Genomic DNA, 16,875 nt, shown 5'->3' with positions numbered 1-16,875 from the left:
TAGGCAATTTATTCCAGAGCTTAACCACTCTGTCAGTTAGCAAGTTTTTCCTAATATCCAACCAAAACCTCTCTTGCTGAAATTTAAACCCATTGCTTCTTGTCCTAGCCTCAGAGGTTAAGAAAAACAATTTTTTTTCCTCCCCCTTGTAACAACCTTTTACACACTTGAAAATTTTTATCATGTCCCCTCTGTCTTCTCTTTTCCAGATTAAGCAAACCCAATTTTTTCAGTCTTCCCACACAGGTCATGTTTTCTAGACCTTTAATCATTTTTGTTGCTCTTCTCTGGATTCTCTCCAGTTTGTCCATATCCATCCTGAAATGTGGCGCCCAGAACTGGACACAATACTCCAGTTGAGGCCTAATCAGAGTAGAGTAGAGCAGAAGAATTACTTCTCATGTCTTGCTTACAACACTCCTGCTAACACATCTCAGAAGGATGTTCACTTTTTTTTTGCAATGGCTTTACACTGTTGAATAATACTGAGCTTGTGGTCCACTGTGACCCCCAAATCCCTTTATGCAGTACTCCTTCCTAGGCAGTCATTTTCCATTTTGTATGTGTGCAACTGATTGTTCCTTCCTAAATGGAGTACTTTTAATTTGTCCTCATTGAATTTCATCCTATTTACTTCTGACCATTTCTCTAATGCATTAATTTATACATAACACAGAAGAAAGTTTCCTCATTTCAGATACTTCAGAATCTAGGTTTACAAAGTGAGACCCAACAAGTGATTACTTCATATCATGGAAGATGTTTGTGCTTTTTTTAAAATTTCATTGAAGGAACAGGGAAACAGCCTTGTCATTGCAGTTTTAAAATTGGCTTTAATGAATTAGTCATAAATGCTTTCCACTCTCTTGGTTTTAGTATGGATAGCCCTTTCTGTATTTGAAAATTGTATTTGAATATGGTGAAATGAATGTGCTTTTTTAAACAAAAATTAATGCACATTTGATTAATTCAAAAGAAAGCTCTGAATTAGTCTGTCTGCTGTATTCTGCTTTGTGCATAATACAGGTGTTACACTGGCTTCTAAAGAGGTATCTCACTAATGGAGAAAAGTCCTATATAATTTAACAGAACAAGATATCTTTCTGTAAGTGTTTTAACCATCTGACGGAGTTGAATAGGAAATTATATCCTTGCTCTTGAATTTCATAAGATTGTTAAAATATATGTTAAGTAGTTTTCACTCCTAATAAAATTCCATAGGTTTTCAGAGTAATTTCTCTATAACCTTGTTGGTTTTATCCCTATTAAATTCTACAGGACTTTTCTATAAAGGTATGTAGGAGTTGTGTGGTAATGCAATGTACCTGCAGCAGTTTCCTGCTGAGAAAAGAGGCAAAGATTGCCCCCAAGATCCCTGGAGTAGGATCTCTGAGGTGGCAGCTGCTACATCTGTTTAAAGTGTTCACTGTGCTTTTTCACACAAACCAGCAGCCCCTAGCAGATGCCAAAGGGGACATGGGCATTTGTCACGGTTCCTCCCCCACTCTGAACTCTAGGGTACAGATGTGGGGACCTGCATGAAAAAACCTCCTAAGCTTATCTTTACCAGCTTAGGTCAAAACTTCCCCAAGGTACAAAATATTACTCCCGTTATCCTTGGACTGGCCGCTACCACCACCAAACTAATACTGGTTAGTGGGGAAGAGCTGTTTGGACGCGTCCTTCCCCCCAAAATACTTCCCAAAACCTTGCACCCCACTTCCTGGACAAGGTTTGGTAAAAAGCCTCACCAATTTGCTTAGGTGACTACAGACCCAGACCCTTGGATCTTAAGAACAATGAACAATCCTCCCAACACTTGCACCCCCCCTTTCCTGGGAAATGTTGGATAAAAAGCCTCACCAATTTGCATAGGTGACCACAGACCCAAACCCTTGGATCTGAGAACAATGAAAAAGCATTCAGTGTTTTACAAGAAGACTTTTAATAAAAAATAGAAGTAAATAGAAATAAAGAAATCCCCCCTGTAAAATCAGGATGGTAGATATCTTACAGGGTAATTAGATTCAAAAACATAGAGAACCCCTCTAGGCAAAACCTTAAGTTACAAAAAAGATACACAGACAGAAATAGTTATTCTATTCAGCACAATTCTTTTCTCAGCCATTTAAAGAAATCATAATCTAACACATACCTAGCTAGATTACTTACTAAAAGTTCTAAGACTCCATTCCTGTTCTGTCCCCGGCCAAGACGACTACAGACAGACACAGACCCTTTGTTTTTCTCCCTCCTCCCAGCTTTTGAAAGTATCTTGTCTCCTCATTGGTCATTTTGGTCAGGTGCCAGCGAGGTTACCTTTAGCTTCTTAACCCTTTACAGGTGAGAGGAGCTTTCCCCTGGCCAGGAGGGATTTCAAAGGGGTTTACCCTTCCCTGTATATTTATGACAGCATTGGATTGTCTAGAACTGCTGGCAGTGCTAACACTCCCTTCACGATGTGCTCAGGAAGTGCAAGCACCAAGATTCTGCTGCCTCCTACACTCTTGCCTGAAAGAGTGTAAAGGGCTTCTTGTGTCCTGTTTACCCCCCTCCTGCGCACACATACCCTGGGCCCCTGTCCTATCTAGCCTGTGCAATGGTCTACTTAAAAGTTTGTCTGATAGGCTGGTACAATTACAAATAAGAGACTTTGGTCTTAAGGGCACTAACACATATTTGAAAATACCAACTAATTGTGTTTACCTTGGAGACTGGAACAGCCTTGTAAGCAAACAGTAATGTTTGTCAACTCTCAGAGAAAAGACGTTTGTCCTATTTTGTTCCCTCCGTTTTATTACCCAAAACAGGGAATTACATACAGTTCAAAACTTTAGCAGTTATGGTCTTAATTGAGCATAGCATTTAATCATGTGCTTAACTTGAATGACTTAATTAAGTCCTGTTGACTGCAGTGGGATTTACACATGTTCCTAAGTACTATGTTAAATAGGGATGGACTTAAGTACATGCTTCTAGTTTGTGGCCTATGTATGTGAATGTTCCCAAAACTTTTTGTTTTGTGTCACAACTACAATATTTATGTATTAATATATGAGCAGTTCCTGCAAATGCTTTCTCACTCATGTAGTTTTTATTCCTGTGAGTAATTCCTCATTGGTTAGTTATAATACTATACTCATGTGAGTAAGGATATGCAGGTTTGGACCCATTTAGTTTTTGAAATGTAATAGCAAGACGCTTACATTAGTTTCTATCTTATATTGTGAGCATTGTCTATTTCCTGATGCTGTAAATTGCTATGCCAAATCAATCATCCTCCCTTCAAATGGTGATTCACAACAGCTTTATTGTAAAGAGACTTGTCAGAGGCCACAAATATGTGCACATACTCTGTGCTTCAGGGTGAATGTAATAGAGCTATTATTCTAGAATTCCTACAGTATGTAGAAATTATTGTTCTAGCTAGATATGCAGCGCCATCTAGTGATTTTATGTAGAAGGGAAGATTGTAGATATTAAGAACCCTGGAGTAATGACTAGTGATTATAGTTGTCTCTGTTTTTGGATGGCCAAATGGAGACAGCTTAAAGGCCACTGATTTTTGTGAAAGAACAGAGCACCCATTCTCTGAAAATCAATCACTTTAAGGTGTCTCAAGTTGATAGCTCCCAAAATTACTAAAATTACTTCTGCCATTATGCATCCTTTGTGTATATATAGAGAGAAAAATCTTTGCTTCTTTCATATTTGTCAGTGTAGAATGCACTGCCCAATAGCAAAGTCTTCAGCAATTAAATGCATTTAGAAATGGCAGCCCCCATCTTAAAAACAAACAAATTCACTCAGAAAATATACCAACTAGTTTGGAATTTTAGCATGACTTTTAATTATGATAATTTAGCACTCCCATCATGCAGCTTCACAATCCTTAAGTGATTAGTTTATCACAGGCCCCCAAAATTATCAGCTACGTTACAAATTGTTTTACAGTGTACAAATATGTTGTCTTTGCTTTAGTTTTCTAACATTTATATCTGTTTTCCCAGCATACTTAATACTGTATAATAGAAAAATGCAGAGCTCTTCAGATAAATCATGAGTTATCAATGTTTCTGTAAAAATGCAAGAAGTTATTGTTTATTCTTTTCCCCCTGGCCAACTTCTCGTAGCAGTGGGATTGCTGGCAATTGTGTTCAAACACAGGATACAGTTGGCTTTAACTGTGGAAGATTTTAGAGCTATAGCATCTGGCTGGTTCTTCAACTTGGGCATTTTACAATTCCAACCTTTTCTGCTGGGGATACTTTTCTATTGATTTGTTTTGTTGTATTGGTCGTCATTTCTACTGGGCTTAGTTTTGTTCATTTAAGAATATTATTTTAAGGCACAGTCCTTGATATATATTTGCCAAGAATTTTTATTGTACAAGAGTTTGGATATGCTCTTATATGTTGGGCTGCCATGTCCTTTAACAAAAAACAAACAAAACAAACCACCCTGCCTCTGCTACCAAATGGAAGAGAATGTGAGATGCAGATATACTTAAGCTCACTTAATATCAACTTGCTTAATATAGAATTCTCTTGAATGGAAATGTCTTTTCTAGGCACCAAAGTATACAACAATAATTTAGCACTGATGTGTCCATTTAATGTTAATTGAATGTTAAATAATTTTCCATTCAGCATTTTCTGGGCCCATTCTTTCTTCCAGTGAAATGAGCTGCAAAACTCTCTGTGAATGAAGTAGGGGCAAGATCACATCCCCTGTAATAAAAAAAAACAAACAAATTGTTAATGGTGGAATGCTTTATAACGTGTGTACTTACTTTAACCCTAAACTCATTCTAACTGCAAAATCTGTCTTCTGTCTTTGTGAAATAAAAATCTGAAGTGTTTTAAAAATCTGATTGTTACTGGTATTGCTTAACTGAGCAGGAGTATTTTTTAAAAAAGAAAAAGAGCAACTGAATGGCTCACTAGTTGTTAATGAAACAGGTCTCCAGTTCAAATGCAGCCCAAGGAAACTTTTTGTCATCTGATGACTGCTTATGTAAAATGTATTTGGTGATTTACCAGGTTCCCAATGGCTACAGCACAGCAGCCACAATAAGAGCTGGCATGAATTGGCTCCTTTGTTATCAGCCTCATCTGAAAGGCCAATGACTGACTGAGCCCGGCAAATCCCTTAGTGGATTTTCCAGAAGATGGTTGAGGAACATTGGTAGCACGGTGTGGGGAAACTTAGACTACTGCTGCTCATGCTGTATCATTTCTGTTGATAAACAGAGGGCTTTGGTCTCAGGGGTTCCCAATCTAGCACTTTGATCAAACACTAAAATCACACTTAAAATATCCAACAAATGTTCAGCTTTGCTAAAGTAACAAGTACCTGAGAATATTGTCTAGTTGATGAAATTCTTCCAAAATTCATTATAACATGCATCACTCCTCATTATGGTAAACCATAAAATTTGTTAATATATTAGTGTCATGGTGATGATGATATAGTAGAGGTTGTGTATATGTAGAGTACATAGGAAGTTGAGTGGCAGTTGTGTTATTTTTTTTAACCTCCAGTAAAAGTTGTTAGGGTTTCTTTTTAGCAACTCTTATTTTGTGAGACTCAGAATTTGACCAGTGGAGATTTGAGGCCAAAATTTAGCATACTGTTTTAAAAAATTATTATAGTGATAAACTTGGTTTAAATTGGTTTGGTCAATGTTAATTTATAGGCAGCAAAACAAAATAAAAAACCATCACCGCACAGCAAAAAATACAACCAACCAAACCAAACAATAACAGCAGCAGCAAAGGTAGGGGGTAGTGTGGCTGTAGATTCTTTTTTACAGTCCTGTAACTAAAAATGTATTTCTTTATCAACTAAAATTGTACAGGCCTTTAATGCTTAATATGAATCCTGGTACACTGAAATACTTCAGAATTCATAAATGAGAATGACTGAGCTATTTGAGTTTGAAAAGTGATCACTATTTATGCACAATAACACCTTTCAACCAAGATTCATGAGATTTTTTTGTTTTTGTTAATGGACAGTAAACTCTAACGTAAGTCTAAAAAACTGACACAAGAGGGAACTTTGTAGAAAAATACTGCGCCTCTTTGGTTGCAAATCTCCTAATTTTTTAGTTCTGACAGAGAAGGGAGGAAGGGAGTTTCCAGTACATTCTGGGGGCCTCTGCACTAGGGTCAACAGTGAGAGTCTTGGGTCCCACTAACTAGCCACAGTTAATGGAGGAAGAAGTCTGTCACCAAACAGACCTTGCTGAAAGAAGGGGGGATAATGGTCTGTCAGTCTTTGCCACTGTCCTACCTGAGTGAAGAGATTTTGTTGCTGCCTCTGGAAGAGAGAATAACAGATCAAGATAGGGAAGAGCAGAGGCCTGTTGAGTGGGATGGAGGGAGCTCTTGCTCTCTAGGACAGTGCTAGCTTCTACAGGATTGGAATTTCAAGCAAGTTTCCAGCGATTCAAAATCAAACTGATTCTCCCATCCTTTTGATGTTTACCCATAAATAGAGATATCTCAGTTTACTGGCCTTGAGGACACAGTGGAAGGCCCATGAATGGGATGGAACATCCTTTGTTATGAGATTTTTGTTTGTTTTGCTTTGCTTTGTTGGGTTTTCAGGGGGAGGAAAGGAGGGTGGGGTTGCCTCTGAGAAGAGACAGATTTGTGTGTATGGTTTTTATATTCGGAGTTGGACATGCCCCTGGACTTATGTGGAAGAGCCCCTTTAATACATCTAACTAATAACTTAAAAAAATAGCGATACCATTGCTTTGCTGAATTGAGTTTCACATATGTTCTGCTGTCATCTTGGGGGACCAGATACATTTTTAAGGGTGGGGTTCAGGAGATTGTTTTGAAACGAACTGTTAGCTTTTAAGTCTGCAAGAGGTCATCTTGGCTTGTCAGTGTCCTGTTAATTTAATGTAATTTTCATTCATATTCCCACATGTCATATTATATCATTCTTACTCCCATCTTTGTGTGTTTCATGGAACATCTGCATTTTTGGATACTGTGTACACTGTCAAGCACACTCTCAGTGCTAAACAAATAATACTATTAATACACATACCAAAATCATAGTCTTATGTTTTTCTAAATCTTCAGCCTTTCTTTCCCCTAGAAGTGTACAAATTAACAAAAACAAAATTTAGAAAGAAAGAAATGTGCATGTAGGTTTATTAGCTTATTTGATTTTTTAAAAACAAATCGGGGGTGGGGGTAACTGCATTTTCTGTGTGTGGTGGTTTCTTGAGTTTTATTAAGATGGTTCATTTCTATTCAGATCCCAAGACCCCTACTTTGTGTCTGTTGCATAATATATTCTTCTTGCTTTTATTGAAATAAGCTTAATAACGTCAAACTCGGATTAAGTTTTAAGTCTCATGAAAGGCAAGTAGCCATGTAAACGTAAAATTCCCAGTTGAATATAATAATGTATATGCATTCCATTAGATTATAAGAATGTAATTGAAAGCAGAATAAAAATGCTTTTCTATTCTGGCCGTCTTTTGCAGACTTTTATGGGTTTATCCATTATATTGAAAGGTAGATTTCTGCTGGATTCTTAAATTTTCTTTCTCACTACATATAAGAAACTACACTTGTATAGCAAAGAATCTGACTTGAACAGTTCCCTTATCCCTTCAAAAGGCCAAACTTAAAAAGAAGTTGTGAATTTATATGGATTCAGAGCATAATGTCTCAGATTAGACTTAAGTGAATGAGCACCAAACCTCAGTATTGCACCTGCCTCTACTAGGTGCAGCAGAAGAAAATGGTTGTCTTGTGCATGGTCACTAGCACTTTCCTGTCCAAAGAAGTGTTGTTTCTTCAGATCACGTAAGTAGTATGGAATACACCATGGTGGAATCTATCAGAGCTAAAGGACTATTTATTTATTTATTTATTCTTTTTTTTAAAAAAAAAAATTAAGATAATTTGGTTCCCATCGGTGTGACAATATCAGACTGATATCACAAGTTACTGAAGATCTGTATCTACAAAAGAGATACAGTTTCTCCTCACTACCTCCATCAAGGTACCTCAATCTTGATCTAGAGGGAGCACAGCATCCAGGCCCATTCTGTACTAAGGGCATATCTATTCAGAGATCTAGTGAACGGCAAGTTGGGATATGTATCTACAGCCTACAAGGCTGCCATGTACTATGTGGCCATGAGGACCCTGCTACCGTGAATTAAAAGTTCCATAGCGTGATTGGACATACCACTATTCGTAACAGGATGCAGGATTTCAGTAACTTTTGATGTCACTCTGATACTGTAACTGTCATGAGAGTTAAAAGTTAGAAACAGTAGGTCAAAGCGCACTATGGAACTTTTAGTGCATGGCAGGCTAGTGCAATGTAGATTCATAGCCTGGTTTGCCCTGTACAAAGTCTCTGCAGTGACAAGCCCTTAACCTCTCTTCTGACACGGTCAACAATTGTTCTAGTGGTATTTATGTGATCTGGACACAGGACTACCATCTAATTCAGTGTAGGCCACTGCAAGCAGATGGCATTTACTTTTATCACGCCCACCCAGAGACAGGTGAAAGTTTCTGTATCCTCTGATCCAATCCCCTTCTCAGTTTTCATTCCTTCCTCCTCCTCTAGTTGAGTTCTGCATGTCTTTCTGCTCCTCTGGCTTGACCATTCTTCTCACCTTCCCAACCATTTCTTTGTCCCCCTTTGCATAGTCGAAACCCTCACCTGACAGAACATTTAATACATGAAAAAATCCACAAGATGCATTAAGACCACCAAAGTCAGCTCATGATTCTGTATTTGTACCCGTTGTCCTCCTGGCCCTTGCTGCTCCTTGTCTCTGTGTTTTGTACCCTACTTAGATTCTGAACTCTTCAGGATAGGGAGCTGTCTTTTTGGTGTTTTAATAACACACTTAGCACAGTTTGGGTGCTGTGAAACAAACAACAATCAGATATAACACAAGAAGCTACCAAATGAGGAATCAGTTGGATGGGACTACTCATGGTGGTAAGCCCTGTGTCTGGTAGTGTTTCCAGGATCAGGCCCTGAGATTATAAAATCTACTGGGATTTGCTGCTGCTTTGTCTACAAAGGGTCATTCATATTTAGGGCACTGTAATATTCAAATAACAAAATTACTGCCAGTCCCCTGATTCAACCTTATACCCAAACTGAAACCATTTTAGGAAATAAAAGGGCCTCAGAAAGAAGGTGGTGTTTTTGTTCTGGCTTTCAAGGTGGTGCTCTGTTCTGAACAGTTTGATTCTCTCATAGCAGAAGAGTACATGCAGTATCGCTTTCCACTGTTGGCAAAGGAAGCTTTAGGTTTGATATACCTAAGATATAAACAAAATTCATTAATATTAATTATCCTTAAAAATAATGTCTGTGATAGTATTTGAAGCTTGGGGAATTTAATCCCTATAATAGACTTAATGAACACAGCATCTGATGGTAAAATTAATCAGTGCAATCATATGACTGCATATGTGTCTGGACAATTAAGACTTTCTGATACCTAATGAAAAAGCTTGCAGTACATTCGGTTTGGAGAAATTGTTCCCTAAATATTATATATTTTCTGATTTCTGTTTCCATAATTTTTATTAGTAGGGACATTTGCATGAATAAAGAGCTCTCATCCTTAGTGTATCTCCTGTTTATTTCGTACCAAAAGTCATAATACTATTTATCATTATTGTTACTTACTGTATGGAAATTCTGCATATTATTATTGGTTCAGTTTTATTTAATTTTGCTATTGAAACAAATCAAACCATTTGGGCTAAAGATTTCAGCACCAAACTAGTAACAAGCCACCCCTTGCCTATTTAAAAAGAGTCTCTTCAAAAAGTGCTTTGGGTTTTATTAATGTAAAGAATTTTTTAAAAAAAGGATGATGCAGTGGCTAGAGCACTAGGCTTCAGACTTGGGAAGCCAGAATTTGATTCCGTGCTCTGCCACAGTCTTTTTGTGTGACTGGGCAAGTCACTGAGCCGCTCTGTATCTCTGTTCCCCATTTGTAGAATGAGTATGATAGTACTGCCCTACCTCACTGGGGGTGGTTGTGAAGATAAAAATTGTGAGGCACTCAGATACTATGGTACCTGGGGCCACATAATTACCGAAAGTAAATAAAAATAAGGGCAGGAATTCCTGGCCCCTTGAAGTCAATGGATGTTTTGCTATTAATTTCAATAGAGCCAGGATTCCAATTAAGGTTTGAAATATCATTCTGCTTCCTGTGCATTTAATAATCTTATGTGACTGTTATACTGACAGTCACTAACATGTTGCTTTATTGTTTTGCCATTCAACTTTGGATGTCTGATTATTTGAGAAGTAAAACAAAATCATTTTAAAGGGGAACTGGTTAGGAGCAGGGAAGAGAAGAGAACATTCTGACAGTAGAGAACAGTATCTTAGTGGATTTATTTTTACTAACAAGCAAAGAGTAAATTAAGTAGAACAGTCCTGCTTTCTAGAAATACAACTTAAATAATTATTTAACCCATTAATCAACATTTTAGCTAATTTTCTTGCTGATATGTATGATGTCTCACAGTATTTCAGCCACCAGTGGCAGCCTGTCAGATGCTTTTGAGTGACTGAGTGATCCTTCAAATCTTACAACTAGTACAGTGTCAGCTGGCTAGAGAAGAAAGCCAAATAGATCTGAAGCAGTAACCAGCAAAAAACAAAAAGAAAAGGAGTACTTGTGGCACCTTAGAGACTAACAAATTTATTTGAGCATAAGCTTTCGTGAGCTACAGCTCGCTTCATCGGATGCATTCAGTAGAAAATACAGTGGGGAGATTTATATACATAGAGAACATGAAACAGTGGGAGTTACCATACACACTATAACGAGAGTGATCACTTAAGGTCACTATTACAAGCAGGGGGGGTGCAAGGGGGGAACCTTTTGCAGTGATAATCAAGGTGGGCCATTTTCAGCAGTTGACAAGAATGTCTGAGGAACGGGGGGGGGGGGGGGGGAATAAACACGGGGAAATAGTTTTACTTTGTGTAATGACCCATCCACTCCCAGTCTCTATTCAAGCCTAAGTTAATTGTACCCTGTTTGCAAATTAATTCCAATTCAGCAGTCTCTCGTTGGAGTCCGTTTTTGAAGTTTTTTTGTTGAAGAATTGCAACTTTTAGGTCTGTAATCGAGTGACCAAAGAGATTGAAGTGTTCTCCGACTGGTTTTTGAATGTTATAATTCTTGACATCTGATTTGTGTCCATTTATTCTTTTATGTAGAGACTGTACAGTTTGGCCAGTGTACATGGCAGAGGGGCATTGCTGGCACATGGCATATATCACATTGGTAGATGTGCAGGTGAACGAGCCTCTGATAGTGTGGCTGATGTGATTAGGCCCTATGATGGTGTCCCCTGAATAGGTATGTGGTACAGTTGCAACGGGCTTTGTTGCAAGGATAGGTTTCTGGGTTAGTGTTTTTGTTGTGTGGTGTGTGGTTGCTGGTGAGTATTTGCTTCAGGTTGGGGGGCTGTCTGTAAGCAAGGAGTGGCCTGTCTCCCAAGATCTGAGAGTGATGGGTCGTCCTTCAGGGTAGGTTGTAGATCCTTGATGATGCATTGGAGAGGTTTTAGTTGGGGGCTGAAGGTGATAACATTCAAAAACCAGTCGGAGAACATTTCAGTCTCTTTGGTCACTCGATTACAGACCTGAAAGTGGCAATTCTTCAACAAAAAAACTTCAAAAACAGACTCCAACGAGAGACTGCTGAATTGGAATTAATTTTCAAACTGGTTACAATTAATTTAGGCTTGAATAAAGACTGGGAGTGGATGGGTCATTACACAAAGTAAAACTACTTCCCCATGTTTATTTCCCCCACTGTTCCTCAGACATTCTTGTCAACTGGTGGAAATGGCCCACCTTGATTATCACTAGAAAAGGTTCTCCCCCCGGGATGGGCATCCGGAGGGCTGGCAGGTTAGCCCCTATGTATGCTAGTGGTTGTGTTCAGTCTATTTATTATTTGTAATTTAATGTTTGATTTTAATAAGAGGAAAAAATAGATGCTCTAGTTTAGTCTCTCTTAGGCCTTGATGCTGCAGTTGGATCCATTTAGCCAGCAGCTTTTTTCTGTGCTGGCCTTATTTACTTTACTAATGCTACCTTGGTTTACCTTACCCCCTGCTTTCCTGCTGGTAATAGCTCACCTTAAGTGATCACTCTCCTTACAGTGTGTATTGTAACACCCATTGTTTCATGTTCTCTATGTATATAAATCTCCTCACTGTATTTTCCACTGAATGCATCCGATGAAGTGAGCTGTAGCTCACGAAAGCTTATGCTCAAATAAATTTGTTAGTCTCTAAGGTGCCACAAGTACTCCTTCTATTTTTGCGAATACAGACTAACACGGCTGCTACTCTGAAACCCAGCAAAAAACAGTAACTCAAACAGCACTGTCATTGCAGTAACAAACAGGGAAATAGTACTGAAACTATGGACTAGTTCCTCATTGAAGGTAATGGCGCTACTTTGATTCATGGCAGGCTGGGTTACTTGTTCCATTCATCTAGCAATAAATACCTTACAGAAAGCCATAACTACTTCTATAGACTCATGAAATGGAAGATGGTGATCATCTATTCCATTTTCTTTCCAGCATGGGATTGTTCCTTGCAGTATATAGTTGATCCTAAAATCCTTGTGAACACAACTCTCCTAGACTCCCAATGGGAGATGGGCACCTGGAGGGCTGGCAGGTTAGCCCCTATGTATGCTAGTGGTTGTGTTCAATCTATTTATTATTTGTAATTTAATGTTTGATTTTAATAAGAGGAAAAAATAGATGCTCTAGTTTAGTCTCTCTTAGGCCTTGATGCTGCAGTTGGATCCATTTAGCCAGCAGCTTTTTTCTGTGCTGGCCTTATTTACTTTACTAATGCTACCTTGGTTTATACTTCAGCTTTTTTTAAAAAAAAGTCATTGTTTTGAGGACGGCTTTCATAAAGTGAAAGTTGTCATAACTACTTCTGAGTCTTCAGCAACATAATCAGCTCGGATTGATCTTGGGTGCAAAGGCAGCAAAACAGAATGCATGCGGCGGGACACTTTCACACTTGCTCAGAGGCCCTCTGTCGTCAGTTGTGCTTCACATGGGTTCAAATGTCTATCTGCCTGGATACAATTGCAGGTTCAGGGCCAAAGCCACCTGACCATGGAGATAGAGGTGGGGAAGTAACAGGAAAGAGAAACAAGAACTTGGAGTTATCCAAGTTTGTTAAAACTTTTCTTTGAAAAGTTGGAAGTAAATGTATCCTTGACAAAAGAGTAGTTTTCTGTTATCTTGTCACTTACTGCTCTGGAGTTCTATATACGATACATAATGTATTCAAAAGGGCAGAATCTATCTCTGATGTAAGTGAGCACAGTGGATATTGACTACAATAGGTGTATCCACTTAAGCCAGGGCAGAATTTGCTATAATCTCTTGATACAGTTGTTGACAGAATGAAGCTGAGTCCATCAGTCCACCTCAGTTTCATTGTATCAGCTCAAAATGGATCTACCTAAATTATTTTAATTTATCCTTTAATTCTTCTTATTATTTATTGTACAATACATAACACAAATTACAGTGCAAATACAGTCCAACTTTCTAATGGCATTTTCTTTCTTCTTCTGATTAGAGCCTCTGTGTGTTCACACCTCCGGGAGCTAAGGAAGGACAACCACAGCTCATTCCTGCAGGGCCCATTGCACTTGGCACCACAATATCTGCATATGTAGCCAAATATAGAAAAACTTTGTTAGTAGAAGATATTCTGGGGGTAAATTACTTTCTCTTTTTAAAGAGATACATGGATTTTTTTTCCCCAAAAAATGTATTATTGTTGAAATGTAAACTGGATTATTCATAGAGTAAATAATTTACATTGCTACTTGTAGTGTCTGACCAGAAGCATGAATTCTCTGTGTCTGGATTGGTTTAATAAAAACTCATCCCTGTATAATTTTTTTAACTTTTACAAATCTTATACATTTTTTTAAAACTAACTTTTTTTCTGCCAGAAAAGGGAAATAACACTACTGTGCACTAAAAATCCCTGGGAGAAAAAAGCATGATCAGCCAAAATTCCCTTCCTAGCCCTCACAACAGGCAGTATGCCAAGCCCAAATGCTAAAGTGACTGACACTCTATTAACTTGCACAGTCAACCAAATTTTGATTTAATACATGACACTACTTGACTGCATTACTTGAAAATTTTCTCAGTAGTTTTCAGTGAATACCTTAATGTTTTATATATGTATCTTTCATATTCATAATCAAATTCTAGAGTTTTTGTGGGGGAAAACGTATGAATAATGTCTTCCGGTTTACACTCTCACCAGAGCACCAGTATAGCATGGCAGCTTTTCTCTTCTCAAATAGATGTTTATTTGCAAAGATTGTGCATATCCATATGTGCCAAGTCATTCACCTTCGTCTCAGAAGAAATCTTTTCTGCGTAGTCTATGTTCTTCTAGAATTCAGGCTCTCCATCTCAGCAGAGAGTGAGCAGTGTTACAATGGCCTGTGGGTTGGATTTGGGAAAAATGCAAGGGCTGCTTCCACCTGGCCTGTTTTCCTCTCCTCCCAGACCCCTTATTCTTGTTTGCTTTTCTACAAGGAGGTTATTGACCAGGATGAATGGGTTCCAGAGGCTTTGGAGTGTTTCAACAAGGGGAAGCAGCAGGCCCTTGTACACTGACTTGCCAGATCCCTCTCCATGCAAGCAGGCACTAAAAGAGTCTGCTAGTGGAAGTAGGATCCTCCTGTTACGTTGCTTCCTGACAGTCTGAAGTTCTTCACATTCTCCTTCCTTTGGGGTTGCCTGAGGGAGGGACTATTTACCATTGGTTTGAGCGACGATTGCTTTCAGGCTATGGGTTACATTCAGATTGACCCTCACTGTCATGCTAAAAGGGAAAATGATCACCTTATTTGGGGTGAGGAAGGCATTTTTTTCCACTACAGCAGATTGGCCAAGCTAGGAGGGGTGTTCTCCTTTCCCTGGAGCACACTGCAGGGATCATCTGTTGAGAGTAGAGGATTAAAGAGTTAGTACTCAAGAGTGTGGGCCCACAGTTACACCTCGAGATTAGTTACAACCCCAGTAAAAAATAGCATATGGGCAATTTTCCTATTCATGATAAGTTCCCTTTCCTGGGGCATTTGATCTGTAAAGCCTGGGGCATATCTTATTAATGGCACAACTTGATAGACTGGACCCCTTTGTGGTAGCATTTCATCGTCATGACATTCTTTCCTGTAATTTTTGCCCAAGTTTGAGAACAGGTATACTAAGGATGGGTGGTAAAGCACAATAGGATATGGGGAAGAGCCTTTCTGTCTTGTATAGATGTAACTTTTGTCCTCAGTATTGGGATAGTTTGGGAATTATTAGTGCAGATTTGTGTCTCCATGGGGCCTTTGGCACCGGTGAGTGCCTCAGGCTTTGATTACTTACTCCCGCAGAGGCTATTGCCTGCTTGGTAACCCTGTGGTTTGAGTTGCTGCAATTCAATTCAGAGGCTACGTCTACACTACTGCGGGATCGACACTGCTGCAGTCGATGCACATGTGGTCCATTTAGCGGGTCTAGTGAAGAGTGCTCGCCTGTTGACCCAGTACGGCGTAGACACTGCAGTAAGTCTACCTAAGCTACGTCAACTCCAGCTACATTATTCACATAGCTGAAGTAGAGTAACTTAGGTTGACTTACCACAGTAGTGTAGACACAGCACAGTTGCCAGTGTATTTAGTTTTCTTTCTGCCATTGTACAGACTAGCCTCAGCAATAAGGTACTATTTCTGCTGAGCGTGAGGTTAAAAGAGATGTACTTTAAAAATAAATACAAAGCTTGCATCTGATACCATAACTGAGTCTAACTTTGGATAAGGTCATTTATATTTGTAGAATAACCATGGAGAGACATTTTTGATTGAGTTCTTGAACGTGAAGGGTGTAGCTGTTCGTGCTAAGTGGTTCAGCCAGCTGAGAGAGAAATGTTGATTTATTTTTTATATTAATGTTATAATATTTACATTTGATGAAACATTGTTTGCACTTTTTAGGATGAACGATTTCCCAAAGGTACTGGACTGGAATCAGGGACTCGTATCCAATCTGTTCTTTGTTTACCGATTGTCACTGCAATTGGTGATTTGATTGGTATCCTGGAGCTTTATCGGCATTGGGGCAAAGAAGCCTTCCATCTCAGTCACCAGGAGGTAAGGCCTAAATTTTGCAGCTGGTTTTCTTTTTAAATTTCCCCCTTCAAGATGGTGCCAGCTACTTTTGACCCCAGACTTCCTCCTTTTTTTTCCTCATTTTGTTTTGATATTTTTTGTAATTGAGTTATGTACTTGGAGAGTGGGCCTTATAAGGCCGGTTGATTCTCATTGGTATTCTGAGTGGGAAGTGGTAAAGATTCATTTCATACACACAGCATTTTCTAATTGTTTTGTTCCATCTTGTGGGAATAATTGAAAGCATGTTGTTATCAATTGTTTATTGATTATGAATTTTAAAATAATAGATGTTGTCAGCACCTTAATGGAAGGGTGGGTCAATGAAAGCTCAGGCTATTACAAGTACATGAACTAGTGTTACAGAATGAAATTGCTACTGTTTAAAAGGACATTACCAAGTTACACAGAGCTCAATTTAAATCTTTTGGTAAAGCTATATTTTGCAATATGGGTAGGTAGTGTTTCTACACTGGTCAACTTTTTCAAAGCATTTATTCTTCAAGTACGGTGCTCCCCTTCAAGTGTGCATGTGTTTCATGCACCTTTGATCAGAGATGTTTGGTAGCAGTGCCTGTTCAGGGTGTTCCCCCACCCTCCTTTTGG

At 38.7% G+C, this 16,875-nt stretch overlaps 1 protein-coding gene across 3 annotated transcripts in view; it reads left to right on the top strand.

The window, feature by feature from the left end:
• The window catches only part of PDE10A (phosphodiesterase 10A), a 574,288-nt gene that overhangs the window by 486,772 nt on the left and 70,641 nt on the right, over positions 1-16,875 (top strand). For all 3 annotated transcript variants that reach the window (XM_073337888.1, XM_073337887.2, XM_073337882.1), the window contains 2 exons: positions 13,665-13,805; positions 16,096-16,251. In XM_073337888.1, coding sequence (XP_073193989.1) covers positions 13,665-13,805; positions 16,096-16,251 — 297 coding nt within the window. The remainder of the gene's footprint in view (positions 1-13,664; positions 13,806-16,095; positions 16,252-16,875) is intronic.

The sequence above is a fragment of the Lepidochelys kempii genome, chromosome 3, assembly GCF_965140285.1.
Source record: "Lepidochelys kempii isolate rLepKem1 chromosome 3, rLepKem1.hap1, whole genome shotgun sequence".
NCBI classification, from domain to species: Eukaryota; Metazoa; Chordata; order Testudines; family Cheloniidae; genus Lepidochelys; species Lepidochelys kempii.
Note: the sequence above shows the minus strand (reverse complement) of the source record. Positions and strands in the feature narration are given on the sequence as shown.